Source organism: Diadema antillarum, unplaced genomic scaffold, assembly GCF_040938485.1.
Source record: "Diadema antillarum isolate AM-2024a unplaced genomic scaffold, OU_Dant_1.0 seq00002431_RagTag, whole genome shotgun sequence".
Taxonomy (NCBI): Eukaryota; Metazoa; Echinodermata; class Echinoidea; order Diadematoida; family Diadematidae; genus Diadema; species Diadema antillarum.
In genome coordinates this window covers 1-17,448 of record NW_027273038.1, presented here as the reverse complement: position 1 = coordinate 17,448, position 17,448 = coordinate 1, and the positions used below count along the sequence as shown (strand labels likewise).

Sequence of the window (17,448 nt, the reverse complement as noted above, 5' to 3'; positions counted from 1 at the left end):
AGAACAGAATGATTTTAACTTGTACAAATCTTCTTAGAACCTGTACATTCTTCCATGTGCACTTTTGTGCCTCGAGTACAATGTCGGTAATGCAAGAGTGCCTCTCACAGATGTGTGAGTATACTCTGGAGGTTCTACACGAAACAGGAAAAAGAACTTCATGCATAAGCATTTATATTACAGAACTGAGATCATATATTACTGTTAAACACAATATTTTCGCGGCATGAAATTTTCGTGAATGGGAGCTGATGGCCTTATTCGCAGCATGAAATTTTCGCGAGTTGCCTCAAACATTCGATACATATAGTGTAGACAAGATCTTTAGCGTGTTCTTTAATTTTGCGAAATTCGTGAAATTAAAATGCATGCGAACATTCCTCGATTTAGAGTATTTTGTGATACCATTCTGTCAGGAGCAGGAAGGCAACATCCAAACTAGGGTCATGGAAACCAAAAGTACAGAAACTCATTATCCTGTGGAAGCAGAGCTGAAGCAGTGCAGAAAATCTGAGGAGTGCTTTCAACTCCTCTGGGGCATTAATAACAATACAATGTTTGCAGTTTTATTTTCAACAGCAAACCACTTATATGCATCTACACCTCACTTAACTTTGTGTTTGTGCCTATATATGTGATAGCCCAGGGTGAGGAGCATTAACACAGACAAATTCAGCCTTGTATAAATGCATCATCTTTGACTTTATTTGCAAGTTCTTGACTGTGCTTTGATAAATAATACATCATATTTCAAGTAAATTTGAATCCACCATGTTTTATAGGTCATGGAATATTGTAATTCCTGGTGTTTAACAGACTCGATATAAAGTCAATAGAGTGAGTGGCAATATCTAATCTGGTAACACAAAGGCTTTAATCTCTGTCATTTACATTCATGAGACAATAGCACCGAGTCTTCCTTACAATGTAGCAATGGTATATCTGTGCTTACCAGAGGATGGTGTTGTGATGCCCGTCACAATGCACAAGCTGTTCTATATTTCCTTAATATTCACCTATGCCTGATTTTCATCTTCAACACCACTTTTTTTTTTATCTGGCAAGAATTAACTAGCTAACACAATCCCTGACTTTAATAAGTGGGGAAAAATGTAAGCACGGAAACTACACATCTTGAGAAAGCTTTGGAAAAGATGTTATATTTGAAGAGATTTATCTCTGTCTGTCCTCTCTTATCTCTATCTTTCCATCTATCTAACTATCCATCTATCTATTTATCTATCCATCTAACTGTCTATTTATACATCCATCTATCTATCCATCTATCAATCTATCTATGTATCCATCCATCTATCTATCTATCTGTCTATCTATCAATCTATCTATCTACCTCACTTCTCTCTATCTCTCTTAGTTGTTTCAAGTTTTCTGCACACAAGCAGGCATGATATAATGTCATCCAAAGTGGGCTGGGACTACCAGGTACATGTACGTGATGCAGGCAAAAGCCTCACTAATATCACTCCCATCTTCATCCGGTGTCCGACTTCCCGGATTTTTCTTCCATCTGGGCCTTTCTGAGCCTGAGAGAACGCTGCAGCATCTTGATCCTGTTGTCAATGTCCTGCACTGCTGAGTCTCCTGGCGGCTTCATACCAGGACCCACTCTGGACTGCTTGGACATTGATGACTGGAGGTGGACACAGAGAAAGAGAGAGTGAAAACAGAAAACTGGTGGGAAAAATGTCATATTGCACATCACAATGCTAGTCAGCTGAATAGAGTGGAGAGAATAATACAAGGCAAGTGCCGTAATGTGTCTCGCCCACAAACGTACAACACCTTTTTTTCAGTTTGTTCACAAATGGACCTATGGATCAAAAGTTAGGAGTCATAATTACATCCACAGTACATTGGGCCTTAAAAGTTCATTGACCCCTGCCTGTGACCTTTGACCTTGTGGTGACCATCAACTCTCCAAGGTACATCTACGATCCAAGTTTGGTCACAAATAGACTCATGGATCAAAAGTTATGACCCATAATCAAAACGCGCCCTAAAAACTTGACATTGGGCCCTAAAAGTTCATTGACCCCTGTCTGTGACATTTGACCTTCTGGTGACCATCAACTCCCCAAGGTACATCTTCCATCTAAGTTTGGTCACAAATAGACTTACGGATCAAAAGTTATGGTCCATAATCGAAACGTGCCCTAAAAACTTAACATTGGGCCCTAAAAGTTCATTGACCCCTGCATGTGACCTTTGACCTTGTGGAGACCATCAACTCCCCGAGGAACATCTACCACCCAAGTTAAGTCACAGACGGACTTATGGATCAAAAGTTATGACTCATAATCGAAACGTGCCCTAAAAACTTAACATTGGGCCCTAAAAGTTCATTGACTCCTGCCTGTGACCTTTGACCCTGTGGCGACCATTAACTCCCCAAGGTACATCTACCATCCAAGTTTGGTCACAAATAGACTTATGGATCAAAAGTTATAGTCCATAATCGAAACGCGCCCTAAAAACTTAAAGGGACTGGGGAGGAGTGTTGGAACCCAAATTGCAAAAGTGCTATTTCATGAAGTGAAACAGGCAAAAACAAGGACCAATGCCTATGAAAGGACTAAGCAATGAAAAAGAATCGATGAAAAATACGGCATTATGAAGATATCTATGATTTTTTTAAGAGCGTTACATGTAACGCTTGTCAAAATCACGGGGGGTCGGCTTAGAGGCTCTCCGTTCAAGTGTTGTTTTTGCCTCCCTCTTTTGTCCGATTTTGGCACAGCGTTAATGTATTGCCTTCTCCTCGGCGAAAAGCAAGCCCAAGATATCGCCGCGATTGCGAGGCGAAACCCGGGTGCCTGTTCACTGGGTAGCGAGCGTTATCGGTGCATTTCCCGGGATCCGCCCGGCAGCTAGCTAGCACGGGTCCGCTTGAACTCTGATCTGCTGGCTGCGTATAAATACCATCCACACTAACAATGGAGCCGCAGGAGGAGAGCGAGAGATCTGTCTCCAAGAAGAGGAAGACCATGAAAACCAGTGACAGAGTATGGAGATGGTGACAGAAAAATAAAATGTAGAGTCCCAATTCCCCTCAAGACACTAGAAGATAAGGGGCTGAACGACAGAGATGTCATTTCACTTCGGCTGGATCGGTAATAAATTTGTGAAACTCGGAAGACCTCATAGAGTTCAGTGAGTAGGACCTATAACAACTGTTACAGTGTTACTGTTAGTGTTGTTAGTGTAACATTAATTGATAGAGATGCCACTTAGAGGATCTACACACACTATTGGCCTACTATTTAGTAATACTGATAGTAGGCCTAGATTAGTAATTTTGTTAGGTGTCCTATCCCCTATGCCACACCCTAACATTTTTCTATTAAACTAAAAGATATACTTATAGGCCTATCAGAGTTTGCCTGAGATTTTACTCACATATGTGGAGAAAGGCTACATGCAGATTCACAAAAAGGTGTATTCAGAATGCGATTGAGGTATGGTAGGTATCCTAGACCTATGTATTTTGAGACCCATAATTTAATGACATGAAAGTAGAATAGGGCAACGTAATCCAGAATACGGTAAAATAGGAATTCGCGTATCTACATGCAAAACACTTTATTAGCATGCCATTTCTTAATGTGAACAGCGATTTATGTGTAATTGATAGAGAAGCACATTTCAAAAAGGAGAAATGTTGAGCCAAATTTGGGATGTCATTCATAGGCAAAAAAATTTCCAGTTATGGTAACTATACACAGCCCAGTCGCTGTACGTACGTAGCGACAGGATTCGCACAGTGTACTTACAGCGTGTGGTCGGGCTACAGCTATAAAATGGCAGAGAAAAAGGGCCTCGGACTAGGAGTGGTAGACGCTGTAAGTACGCTGTGCGAATCCTGTCGCTATGTACCTACGTACAGCAACTGGGCTGTGTATAGTTACCATAACTGGAAATTTTTTTGCCTATGAATAACATCCCAAATTTGGCTCAACATTTCTCCTTTTTGAAATGTGCTTCTCTATTACACATAAATCGCTGTTCACAGTAAGAAATGGCACGCTATTTGTGTTTTGCATGAAAATATGCGAATTCCTATTTTACCGTATTCTGGATTATGTTGCCCTATTCTACTTTCATGTCAAATTATGGGTCTCAAAATGTCGAAATAAGAAAGTTACGACACTCATCAGAACTGACGTTTGTTACAAATTGGCGATAGGCGAGAAATCCAATTTTACGAAACGACACTGAATGAATGAAAGTGTCAGCGAATCTGGTAACTCGGTTTTTACAAAATACTTTGTGGAGACTCAACTGTGTATATGTTGTCATCACAGCTATGATCGGACCAAAAACGTGAATTCACATGTTTGGTAAGGTACCTTGTTATTGTCTCCGGTACACATGGCATTGCAAAAATGTTGATTGAAGTGTATCTACTGTGCGTACATACATAAGTGGCTAATGGCGTATATGCATTGTAGCGCAGTTCACTCAGTCTCTATAGTGTAGTGGTAAATGGTGTATGCCTTGTAGCACAGTAGGTGCTAATTGTTGAGAAAGGTCTGTCAGATATTATTGTGGGTATCTTTTGTAGGGCAGCAGCCAGCATCGCATTCAAGGACCATCCTGACTAGGCAGCTCAGTGAAGCCAGTGACAGCCCCTCTGGTCAGTTGAGACCAGCCCTCCCAGCTACCCAGCTTGATGAAGCCAGTGAAATTCCCTCTCGTCAGTTTTGACCAGCTATCCAGCTCGGTGAAGCCAGTGACATCCCCTCTCATCAATTGAGACCAGCCCTCCTAGCTAACCAGCTTGATGAAGCCAGTTACATTCCCTCTCGTCAGTTTCGACCAGCTACAATGTAGCCTATACCCGGCTTGGTGAAGCCAGTGATGTCCCCTCTCATCAGTCGAGACCAGCCCTCCCAGCTTGATGAAGCCAGTGACATCCCCTCTTGCCCACTGAGACCAGCCCTTCCGTCGGTACAAAAGGTTTGTACAAACTAACTTTAATTACCTGGTACTATTTTAATACACCTAGATCCAACAACTGTTTTGAACCTGCAAATGAAAGTTAATGTTGATATTTAGTACACAAAACATCAATAAATTGTTAGATAACTCTGTGTTCTCAAACGATGCTGTTCTTATTCTTGCTGTAATTTAACTTATAACATTTTTTTTTAAACCCAAAGCTGTGGTAGTGGTTAATAAGATTATGGTTGTCTTGATCATTACTTTTAGGGTTACAAGTTACATAGTTTGTACATTGCAGCCACATATAAGCCTACTATATGATTGTATGTGGAATTATACAGACCCCCAAATCCCTTGCATGTGGCTGGATTGAAAGACATCATAGGCCCGATGTGAGGTTGTATACACAACATATAAATAAATAGGGCCTACTTTGTAGATGGGTAATTCCATGAAGTTGGGGCAGTGTCCATGTATGTAGCATCGTGATATTGACAAAATACATGTCAGCATAACTCAATATCAATTATGCTATACATTTATTGTTTGTAGGCTTTACATTTGCATTGAGGCCACACATTTTCCTGGAAATTTTGTGCCATTCAGACTCAATTTTAATGAAGTTATTAAACAATATGTAACACTGTGTCCTGGAGCATCATGACGTGTCCACGTAGCATCGTGATATTTTAAAATTTGGTCCAAAGAGACAAATTATGGCAATGAGCTTGACCAAAATTTGGTGCAATATGCATATTTACAAGGTATGAATAAGATAGCTAAATATCTCAAATTTCCTGTACACAGTTTCAATTTTAAAAGAAAATTACAAAATGTATCACGATGCTATGCGATGTCCTTTTTTGTGTAAAACTGTGGAAAGGAGAATTAAGATATTTAGCTATCTGACTAATCTAGTAATTATGCATATTATATCAAATTTTGGTCAAGCTAATTGCCTTAATTTGTCTTTTAGGACCAAATGTTTACTATCACGATGCTACATGGATACGTCACGATGCTACAGGACACCATTACATATCGTTTTAATAATTTCATCAAAATTGAGTCGGAATGGCACAAAATTTCATGGAAAATGTATGGTCTCAATACAACTGCAAAGCCTATAAACAATACATGTATAGCATAATTAGTATTGAGTTATGCTAAAATGTCACACTTCGTGCCCCAACTTCACAGAATTACCCAGATGCACAATGAGAGGCTGAGGTCATCCCGACGTCATGTGCAGTGTCAACTCATCAAAAATTTGGCTAGGGTCTCTGTAGGTCTTATTTTCCTTTTTGCTATTTAAGTTCTACAGTAGACAGTCTATTTCTAACATATTTCATGGAGTTTTCTCTGTTGCATGTATGTGAGCACTACAAGATAAAGCTACCTGGTAGACTCTACACTGAAATACATGGGATAGCAAGTTCTGTGACTAAATTTACAGATTGGTGAAGAACTAACGGGACTATCCTAATTGTAAGTCAGTGTTAATGCCTTTCATTGTGTCTGATATACAGATGAACTCCAGTCCAGATGCCCCTGTGAAATGGAAAAAGGACAAGTTCATGAATCCTGTTGCCTTCTCCAATTAGTTGCGGAGGAAAATGCTACTCTGAGGAAAGGACTTGGGTCAAATTGAAGTGGATCAAAACCTGGTGAGAGTGCTGACAGATATTGATTTTATCAGAGCCTGGGCAGATGTAAGGAGATAACAGGTTACTGTAAAAGTGGATATTTTAGCGCAACTAATTTTTTGCGGTCGGCGGGGTAAGAAGAGTTTCGCATGTTTATAGTTCCGCGGAATCAAGACATCAACTACTTGAACAAATGGCGAGCAAAGATATTCGCATGCTTTTATTTTCGCGCTAGTTTCGGCTTACGCGAAATGCGTGAAAATTTCAACCAACACCGCAAGAAATTTCCACTTTTACAGTAGATGATGAAGACGTCCCTTTGGCATGCATATTAGGGAATTTTTATGTAAATATCATAAATAAAATGAGCTATTTTCATTGGACTTTCAGCATATAACATAATTGCTTTCATCAGTACTAAACTTGTCATTGCTTGAATGATAGTCTTTAAAGAGAATATTTACTATGTGTATTACTGAATAGTTAATTGAGTCTATATGAGTAGTAAAATAATTTTTCATTGTAAATGGGTAGTAGTTACTTTATTACCAACATTCAGTCATTAGATGAGAGATCAATAGAATGTGCTTGTTGGCCTCTATTGCAGTTGAACAGCTAGCATCACATCCAAGTGCCATCACAGATATCCAGGTTGTTGAAGCCAGTGACACCCCCTCTCGCCAAATAAGACTGCCTCTTCTAGGCTACGCAGCTCGGTGAGACCTGTGACGTCCATCTCGCCAGTGGAAACCAGCCCTCTCTGCCACCAAGCTCAGTGAATCCAGTGACATCCCCTCTCATCAATCAGAACCAGCCCTCCCAACTACTTAGCTCCATGAAGCCAGTGACATCCCCTCTCATGTTCTTCTTTGTGGCTGGCAAATGTTTGAAAACTGAACTTGGATGACTTCAATATCATAATTATGTTGAGTGCATTCAAGTGATGGCAATGATAATAGCTCTGACACCAGTTCTTCCTGTAGGCCTACTGTCAATTTATGCCTTCATTGTGTATTATAGCAAAAGACATGTTAGTAATGAAAAAGCTGCACCTTTGTACCAGGATTGTTGGGGATTCTGATAAATGCACATTGAACATGAATAACATCAATTCCAATCATAGACTACATTCATGTGATGGCAGTGATAACTGATATGACACTACATTAATATCTCTGAACTCTCTATTTCTGTCTTTCCTGTGAGGTAACAACAAACATGTTAGTACTCAAATGTGTGAATCAGAATGAAACAGTGAATTGATTGCCTGGAAAATTTGTTCTTGCCCCATGTAGCAAGTAGGGAAAATAAATCCTGTAAACTCCTAAACTGCATGTGCGTTAAACTGATACTGGAAACTGAAAGGGCTGCAATATCCAGGCACAAAGTGTTTTGTCCTTTTTTTTTTTCATTTGGTCTTTTTTCCCCCTGTGTTTCCCAGGTGTTTCAGAGGTGAAAAACTACAATTACTCCGTTATGATAAAATATTGCATCAGTGTTTTAAAGTGAACTTAAGCAGGGCTGTCATGCACAACAGTGTACATCACTGAAGGGCCTTTCACACATTTCATTATTGCTCTAATTATTATTATTATTACTACTACTACTATTGTTGTTGTTGCTAATTTTTTATTACTATCATCATCTTCATAATGATTATTATCCTCATCATTTATGTGATCACTGATATCATGCCATGTGTTACATTCAAGTGGCACAGCAGGTCCTACACAGTAGCATTGTCCATCAGCATTTTGGAAGACACTTTTTCAGCACAAAATTTTGTGATAACTCTATCAAATCACATTATTATGAGGACAATATTTTTGTGGTAAATGGAGTTTGTGCCCTTGTAATATTCATTGCATCTATATTTTGTGGCCAAAAAAAAAAAAAGTATGAATTTTGATAAACAAATGTGTTGGAAGTGCTTCAAACAAGATGTTCAGTTTTCATTCACATAGATATAAAAATACATTGTAATATACATTTTGGTAGGTCCCTACATGATGTTCTACTGATATAATTGTATATGCTCAAACCCTAAACCAATTGTGTTTTGACAATGCAATATGTAGAAGGTCTCCACACTGAAATAGTATAGTGTTCTTTGTACTTGAAGTCATTAACCCTGTGACATTGATTCTTGGACTTTCACTTCAATATTTTTTCCCTGTAAATGTGCAAGTTATTTGAAAGTGGTTGCATTTGTAAGGTTCTTTAATTTACATGTTATAGTATTATTATCATAATTGTTCAATATGATAGGAGTATAATGTGTAGATGCCCAAATTGACTACTGACAGAATGCTGAGCAGTTTCTTTTTTCTTTTTTTTTTCTGCAAATGATTACCTTACCTGTGTCAATTGGCAATCTTTGCTTTACTACTATTTCTATTATGACATTTTATATTTAAAAGATATAGGCCTACATGCAAGTAGCCAGCACAGATTTGTTATCTCTACATTGTATATCACATCACATTACTGTGAGAGCAGTTTCTAAATACATGTAGCACATTTGCAATTAGAACCTGTGCTCATGATGCAACACCAAATGCAAATATACATGCAAAGATAAAAGAAAATGTAAGGTCAGTGTACCCTGGTACACACAACTTCTAATGTAGGTCCCATGTACACATGCAATTTATATGTGCACATGAAATTTGTATTTATGCATGGTAGTTAACGTAAGTGTAGGGATTTATTTTGAACCTTTTATTATAAGTGTATCCCCCTTCTGTTATTACAGGTACCACCCCTCTACACATACATACGTCAACCCACACATACAGTAGTACCGGTATTCACATCCACAGGCATCCACACACCCCACCTACAATTGTATCACAGACACACCACATATCACATGACATTTTCCACTCTTTCACTTCTCACCCATTGTTCCCTGTAATGCTGAAATCATGCCTAAATCACCCAAGCCTGCACATCATTTACATATTATTATGAATATTTAGTTTTAACCTTTGTTTCTTTATTTGCATGTTCTGTTATGTTGATTTTGTGTATGCATGAATATTTATGTAACAACCCACATTTACATGTAAACCCATGCCAAATTATGTGAAGAATAAACTGGCTACAAGTTAGTTAGCCAGGGGACTCCTTCCAAGTAACACATGTGTGCTGCCCTAGTTTGCTTTTAGTGTGATGAGTGCTAGAGAGCTAAGTGAACCCTAGCCCTACATAAGTAATGTGTTAGATTTAAATTCACTGAAATATCACAAGATATTACCTGTGTATACAGGCCTAATTGTTAAGCATCAATTTACCAATGAGAAAAAAATGTGTTTGGATGATAGAAACCTAATCAGGGTTCTAGATAAAAACTGAGTGAATGTTGTTGACCTATGTGGAAATAATTTGAACAGATTATTCCTTGTGTCTTGATTTTCTCCTTGTATAGGTGAACAAGACATTGCATCATGCATGGTTGCATTGTACAATGTGTATGATAAATAAGAAAATGTATAAGATAGCCTCAGAAATTGTTGGATTGGTTATTAGACTATTACAGGTATCACATTATTCAGTCTAGAAGACTGAAAATGATCTGATTCCCAACATTTTTGTGTGTATCTGTGAAATAATTCCAATTAACCCTATTTATACAGAAAATAGGTAGGCCTAAGCCATACCAATGACCAACTTTCTAACCTAGTATGTGCATGTGTCAATTGTGAAGAAAATCATCCACAATAAATGTTACAACTATTACAGTCACATGAAATTACGAATACATGACAAGTTGTACCGGTAATAAAAATGAACTATTGGTTAGTTCCAATGCAAGTTTAGATATAACATTGTACCGGATACTTCGAATTCTCTGGCCTACTCAGTACTTGTGTTTCAAATCTTTGAAGAAAAAAAAAATGGGTTTGCCATGAAGATTGCATTGAATTGCATGTACATGTAATAACACAACCCGTTTGTGTTTCATGTAATAATTACATGCATAAATTGTAAATTATTGTAAATTGAGATTTCGTTGATTTTTTTTTTCTACGTAGCCCGACCAGACGCCGTGCGAAGCACGGCAGTTACTGCGTACATGGTACCGACCTAGCGCTGGGCCGGCTGTGTCCGTCCTTTTTACCCGGAAAAGTTTCTATGTACGTACACGCACAGCCCAGTCGCTGTACATATAGCCCGCCCGGCGTCTGGTCGGGCTACGTATTACTGTACCGCATTCACCTATCCCGCTTTCGGTATACTTCTCAACGAAGAATCTTGTAATAAATGGAGTTTGATGGCTTTTAGGATACGTAGCCTACCGAGTCTTCCGACGATAGAACTAGCTCTCATAATATCTTGGAAGAAGGACATGTGAATCGGAAAAGGAGGAGTCCTTTGATTTTAGGTTAGCGCTCTCATCAAATGAAAACACGCAAGATCGTACAGCAGCTCGAGCTTAGAAGCACTAGCACTGTGTACTGGACACTGTGTATGATGATGCGAGTTATGGCAAGTGAAGTGCGGCCAGCGCTCGCCGCGCCCATAGGCACAGCCAGCCGTAGAGCTAGCCACAATTGCTCTACGTATAACTACTAGTAGTTCCGCAGCTCACTCGGCATGTTGGCTTGATTTCGCTGTAAGTTGGCTTGATGTTCGCAGTCAACAAGCAGTATTCCGCAATTCAAATACGTATCGCCATCGTATCGAAGGGTCTTTTTCCAGAAAAGTATGTTTTGTTTTTCGCTTTTTAAAACATTTGAGAAGATTCCGATTTCCAAGATATTTTCACACATGTTAAGTTACATATCTACCTTTCATTTTATACCCAAAGCACCTTCTCTTTCGCATGTTTTGCACAACTGAACACTCATCCCCAGTCCCTTTAACATTGTCCCTAAAAGTTCATTGACCCCTGCCTGTGACCGTAAACCTTGAGGTGACCTTCATACTTGATAAAAGGTAAAACTTTGTATGACTACTCTTCCCTCCAAGTTTGATTCAAATTGAAGCCCAGAGTACAGAGTTATTCAAGTCTTTATAGCGTTACGGACAGACGACGGACGGATAGACGCCGCAGGCGATCCCTTAGTCTCCCCTCACCTCCGGTGGGCTCGACAAAAATGAACTAGTAAATAGTATAAGCCTCCAATCGCAAAGCATAAAGACATCACAAAGACACCAATGTTAATCAGAATCAACAGGGAAAAATTCTATTTCGCTTCACAATTCAGAATTATAAATGGTCAGTCTGTAAACTGAATGATGACCAGCCCTTCATTCTCCGAAGATTTAGAAAACATGAACACATGATGAACTTCCCGAACAAGTCACAATATTTACTTAAGCTCATTATGACCTGCATTGTACTATCGAGTGTATCATCTAAGCACAAAGGTTAGTATTGGCACTGATCAGAAAAATAGTGTGCATCTAAAACTGTGAGGCATGTAAAAGTGCACATATCATTGACAAATGTTGCAACAATTTCAGAGACTCCAACCCCAAGCACCTTCTGATCTGGAGTCTCTCGCCTGAAACCCCTAGCAAACGGGAGACTTCAACTTGATGTGCACGAAGCGCACATCACGAGCACGAATTTCCTTGCGGCCCGGGTCCAGGGTCCGCTTAAGGGCCCTGGAAGCTCTAGGGTTCTAGATGCTCTCTCATGCTATCTAGGGCTTATTTTTCAACATACGGTAATAATAAGTCAGAAAGAATTTCAAGCGGGAGACAAAGAGCCACGGCGGGAGAAATTAAATCTCAAGCGGGAGAACGGGAGATTTTGCGAAAATGGGGTTTCGGCGGGAGATCTCCCGTCGAAAGCAGGAGAGTTGGAGTCTCTGCAATTTCCCACTATAGCCTATTTCCAATAGCCTAAGCTATACAGCTTAAGTAGTAGGAATAAGATAAGTCCTCCTTCATTTTTTTTTTCTTTAACTATCACTACTGAATGTTCATGGCATCTTCTGGCTATTGCAAGTTATAGTAGTCAAATTCATGAGGAATATGTTACTCTGTCCCCACGAAATTAATGTAGCGATAATAAAATATGCTTATCACTCCTCACTCTGGTTGTAATAAAGAGGATTTTTTCTTTTCATTTCTAAGACTGGTAACAAGCACGAATGTATATCATTATAACACTGACTGGTTTCTGACAATGAGGGCAGCATTCTCAAATGTTGACATGCTGCAGATTGCATTTTGCTGAGAACAAGTTGTCAACATTTTCACACAAGACTCATTTGAGAGCCTGATTTAAATGACTAATTAAGTGTCTGACTCTTAGTGAAAAAGGCCAAACATCAATCCTTGAATAAATTAAAAACTTACTGATATGTGGCAGTATTCAGGGGAGATTCCTTCCAAATGCAGTAGTCTCTCTTCAAGGACTTTAAGTCTTTTAAACACGTCTGAAGAGAGGTTCTCATGGACTGGAGTAAAGGGGGAAAAAAGCAGAAACGAATATTTACCTTCATAGAACATATTCAAATTACACCTTCATTATTCACCAGCAAAAATTCCTTGGCATGCTCATACAATATTTAGAATAGACCTTCAATATGCTTTCTTTCCATACAGCCAACTTTACGTTATATCTGCATTCTGTTGGTTTTTATTCCATAGGTTTTATCATGCCACAACTACCCTCATCACAATCATGAATGAAAATTATGATCTTTTATGTTCACAAGTGATGAAAACAGTGCCATCATGGATAAAATTTCCCACAGCATATGACTTGCTTGACTGAGCAAGAAACAAAATCAACACTACAAACTGACATTTAAATCATATTTAATTGAACTTGCTCAGCAAATTTACAGAATCATTTATGCATTGATCATTCATATAACACACACACACACACACACACGCACACACACACACACACACACACGCACACACACACACACACACACACACGCACACACACACACACACACACACACAGAGATTCACACAAAAGGAGAAATAGACTGTTTGTACACAAACCTACTCTAGCAACCATTTGACTACAGAGCAACCTCCTGCCCATAAAGCCACCTGCCCATAGCATTCGTCCTCAGTGACGACATGGAAATTCCCCACAAAGAAAACACATGCTTATGCGTATGGTGACCATCTACCCAATACTCAGGGATTCACAGATTTGGCTTTTGCTGAGCGACTGAAATAGCGTGCACAACAACCACCAAATGGTACAAGGCAGCAAAGTAACCAGCTTACTACAGCTCTGTTGGCCATTGCATCAAACAAATGCAGCAGTGCTGTTGAAACTTGTCTACAAGTATTTAAGCAACCACTGATTGCTTGAGGGGCAAGGTAATTTAGAGCTAATACAGGTGACTTTCATACATAATGTCATGGTTCACATGAAATCCTCTTTGGGACAGCGAAAATATCTTTCACAGTGGCTACCGCATAAAACCTGCCTACAACAACCATCTGTCTGTAACAACCACATTTTGTGTTTTCCTTGAGCGGTCATTGTAGAGAGGTTTAGCTGCATGTATACTTCTTGGCGAGTCACTATAAATTCATCACATTACCAATTAAATATCATTAAAATGTATGTGTAATGTGGATTTAGGTTATGGGATGATAAAAGAGAGAGCACTTCACTCACCAGCTTGTAATCCAAGGAATGACTCCATGTTGTGCAAGCGTTCTTCAATGCCAGACACAGAATTTAGGGAACACGTAGAGTCTGGTGGAATCCTTGTTCTCTTTATTCCAGGTCTGGCCAGAGGTATTGACACAAGACCTGGTCTCGTCTGTGGCCCATATTTGTTCACTACCTTTGAAACTAGCAAACACCACAAAAAGAGTTCTTTCAACAAAACATGTGGATATCCATCAAGTAGTATTTATATTGTGGAAACATGTCTTTCATAATGTACATTGTTATTTATCACACCTATACTTTGACACATTTAGAAATCACCCCTGTCAACCATAATTATCTACAAACCAATTCCCCCAAAGTCCACACATTATACTTCATGTCATCTTCTTTTCTATTTCTCACATATACATTTGCAGACAAGTACACTCCCTGTTCAACAAGACCTTGTAGAGTTTACATCTACACAGCCATGTTGATACTCAATAAAAAGCAACTATAAGAAAACTTATTAAAATGGTTATTACATATGGGGCAGTAATGGGTTGATCACTCAACATTGAGAGGAAAACTTTTAAAAATTCTTGAAAGAAGGCTGTCAATGTACGCATATCACCATATGCAATTAAACTGCATGCAGTGTAGGGGGTTTCAGTTTCTGCAAATATGCCCTGCATATCAATTCTGAATCGCACTATGGGACAGTTTAGGCTTGAGTACTTAAAATGCAGTATGTAGAATTGTGAATGCAAATTTTTCACTCATCAACATGGGCAAAAGAGTTCTCGAAAATATCAGAAAGACGTAAAGGCATGTGATACATGAAATGTATACATACATGAAACGTATTTTCAATACTAGGAAAGAGTATTGCTGAATTTGTCTCTTGAATATGTGTGTGTGTTTAAGAGGAAATCCACTCCAAAAATAGGTAAATTCTAAAAGAAAGAAAACAAATTCCCCTCCAGAACATTCCAAACGTGACAAAAATCCGATAAAAAATAAGAAAAATATTTCTTATAAGATTGATGAAATTCTGAAGTATATTTCTTCTTTTTAAGTACACAGCTCATGACAATTACCTTTTACATGACTTGCACCTCCCATCTTCGAGGTGAATACAGCATTGGTCCTTGCACAAGAAGTCTCCGGTGAGGGGGAGACCGTAGGACAGAATTCCCTTCGGTTTGTGTCGTCTTTTTCTGCCTGCTTCTTCTCAATGAATGCAAGGATCCTCCTGTCAATCTGAGATAAGTACAGGATACTCAGTCACAACAACAAATGCTTCTGAAGAACTAGAGGACATTTATGACATTATACAGCATACATTCAGGACAAGGGATCACTTCATAAGGTATAAACATGTAACAGTAGCAACTACAGATAGCATGTCAATCACTTTGTTGTTGGTCATTTCCTTTTCAATCAAGCTCTTTATCATTTGAATTCATGAATGAAATCAATTGTTAATATGGTACATATATCACCAGTGCAGGCAATTCTACTATCAATTTTATGTTCTTTTCACATTAATTCCTGCCAGTGCAGCACAGTAGTGCAGCAAATATAATGGCAAATAAACATATGACTATGATTCAAGTTTACAAGTCAAATCTTTAACACCCGATTCATTTAGATTCCTGTATATTCTACACAGATAGCTTACTTCTTTGTTGTCCACTGTGATTTGGACTACAGAGGGATCAAAGGCACCACCAGGCTTTACATCATCATCGTCATCCTTCTGTTTGCAGCTCCAAGACTGGTTACCACCAAGCTTGCTCTCATCAGTACTAGCAGACGAGTTACACTGGTCACAGAGATTCTTGAAGAGCACAGAGGAATGATAGATACCGGTAATTACAAATGTACATATTATTAGTAGGTGCAAAGGCTTGGAGGGCAAATTCTGGATCAGATATTACCAATACATGAAGGCATTAACTCCAATAATACATAAAATATGCAGTAGTCTAACAAACAGTCATTTCCAAGGTGGAATATGCCCAACTATGCTCTTTGAAAAGTGGTAATTCATTCTTGTTTACTGTACTTCTCATACCAATGCTTGGCTTCTCAATAATCACTTTAACCACTCACAAAACTGTCCTAAATGTCTCCATTCTCAAAATACGGGCCCACAGTGTATCTGGTGTACATAGTATCAGCTAATTAATAAATCTAGCTTATTAGCATATTATTCCAACACAAATTTTGCAATGTCATAACAGGATATAGAACTTTTTTTTTCTTTCAGTGTTAACATGGAAAACAACAACAACACAAGAAGTAGAATATGTCAGAACACGTAAGCTTTGGCAATTTGCTAATTACTTCATGAAACAATGCTATTATGAGAAAGGCACAATTACATCTGATTTTGTACAATTTCTTCTTTCATAAATTTGATTACACATTGACTGACAACTGCCAAGTACCTACCTGCAGGTCTTGAATGAGGAGCGACAGCCCATTCTTCAGGATCGGAAGCTTTACATTCACTTCTGACAAGACACTTTCATCAATGACCATGGAAACTGCAGAGGAAAGTTGAACCTAAAAAGGCAATTGAAAAGGATGGAACACAGGATTTCCCTTTATGTTTGGTCGTGAATGGAGGCAGATGAATATATCTCCCCCCCCCCCCGCCCCACGAAACTGAAATGCAGCTTCGTCCACTAGTGAGCTCATACATACATACATACATACATACATACATGTAGGCCTATGCCAAGTTTCATTTGGATACCTCAAACATCACCCACAAACTTGATTATGAATGGAAGAACTGACAGACAACCCCAAGACATAATGCCTCTGGCGACACTGTTGAAAATTAACAAATTGGGCTGTATGCTAAATACAGGAATCCAAGTGTTGGGGCTAAGTGTAAGGTTAGGGTTTAAATATTTACAAGGAAGTGAGTGGGGGTATACCGGGTACAAAAGGAACTTTCCTCGATCTTCAGAGACTCCAACTCTCCCGTTTTCGACGGGAGATCTCCCGCCGAAAGCCCATTTTTGCACAATCTCCCGTTCTCCCGTTTGAGATTTGATTTCTCCCGCCCTGGCTCTGTGTCTCCCGGTGGAAAGGATTTCTTACTTATTTCTATCGTATGTTGAAAAAATAAGCCTTAGATAGCACCAGAGAACATCTAGAATCCTAGGAACTTCGCGCTTATTCGCACACATCAACTTGGAGTCTCCCGTTTGCTAGGGGTTTCGGGCGGGA

At 39.0% G+C, this 17,448-nt stretch overlaps 1 protein-coding gene across 1 annotated transcript; it reads right to left on the bottom strand.

The window, feature by feature from the left end:
- Positions 1–1,492: 1,492 nt before the first annotated feature.
- Positions 1,493–16,773, bottom strand: LOC139714787 (MAP3K12-binding inhibitory protein 1-like; the record flags this gene model as incomplete). The annotated part of the gene is made up of 6 exons (XM_071626443.1): positions 1,493–1,651; positions 12,924–13,024; positions 14,221–14,400; positions 15,300–15,462; positions 15,884–16,042; positions 16,660–16,773. Coding segments are annotated over 6 exons (876 nt in total), but the record flags the coding sequence as incomplete, so codon positions are not given.
- Between the last annotated feature and the right edge of the window lie 675 nt (positions 16,774–17,448).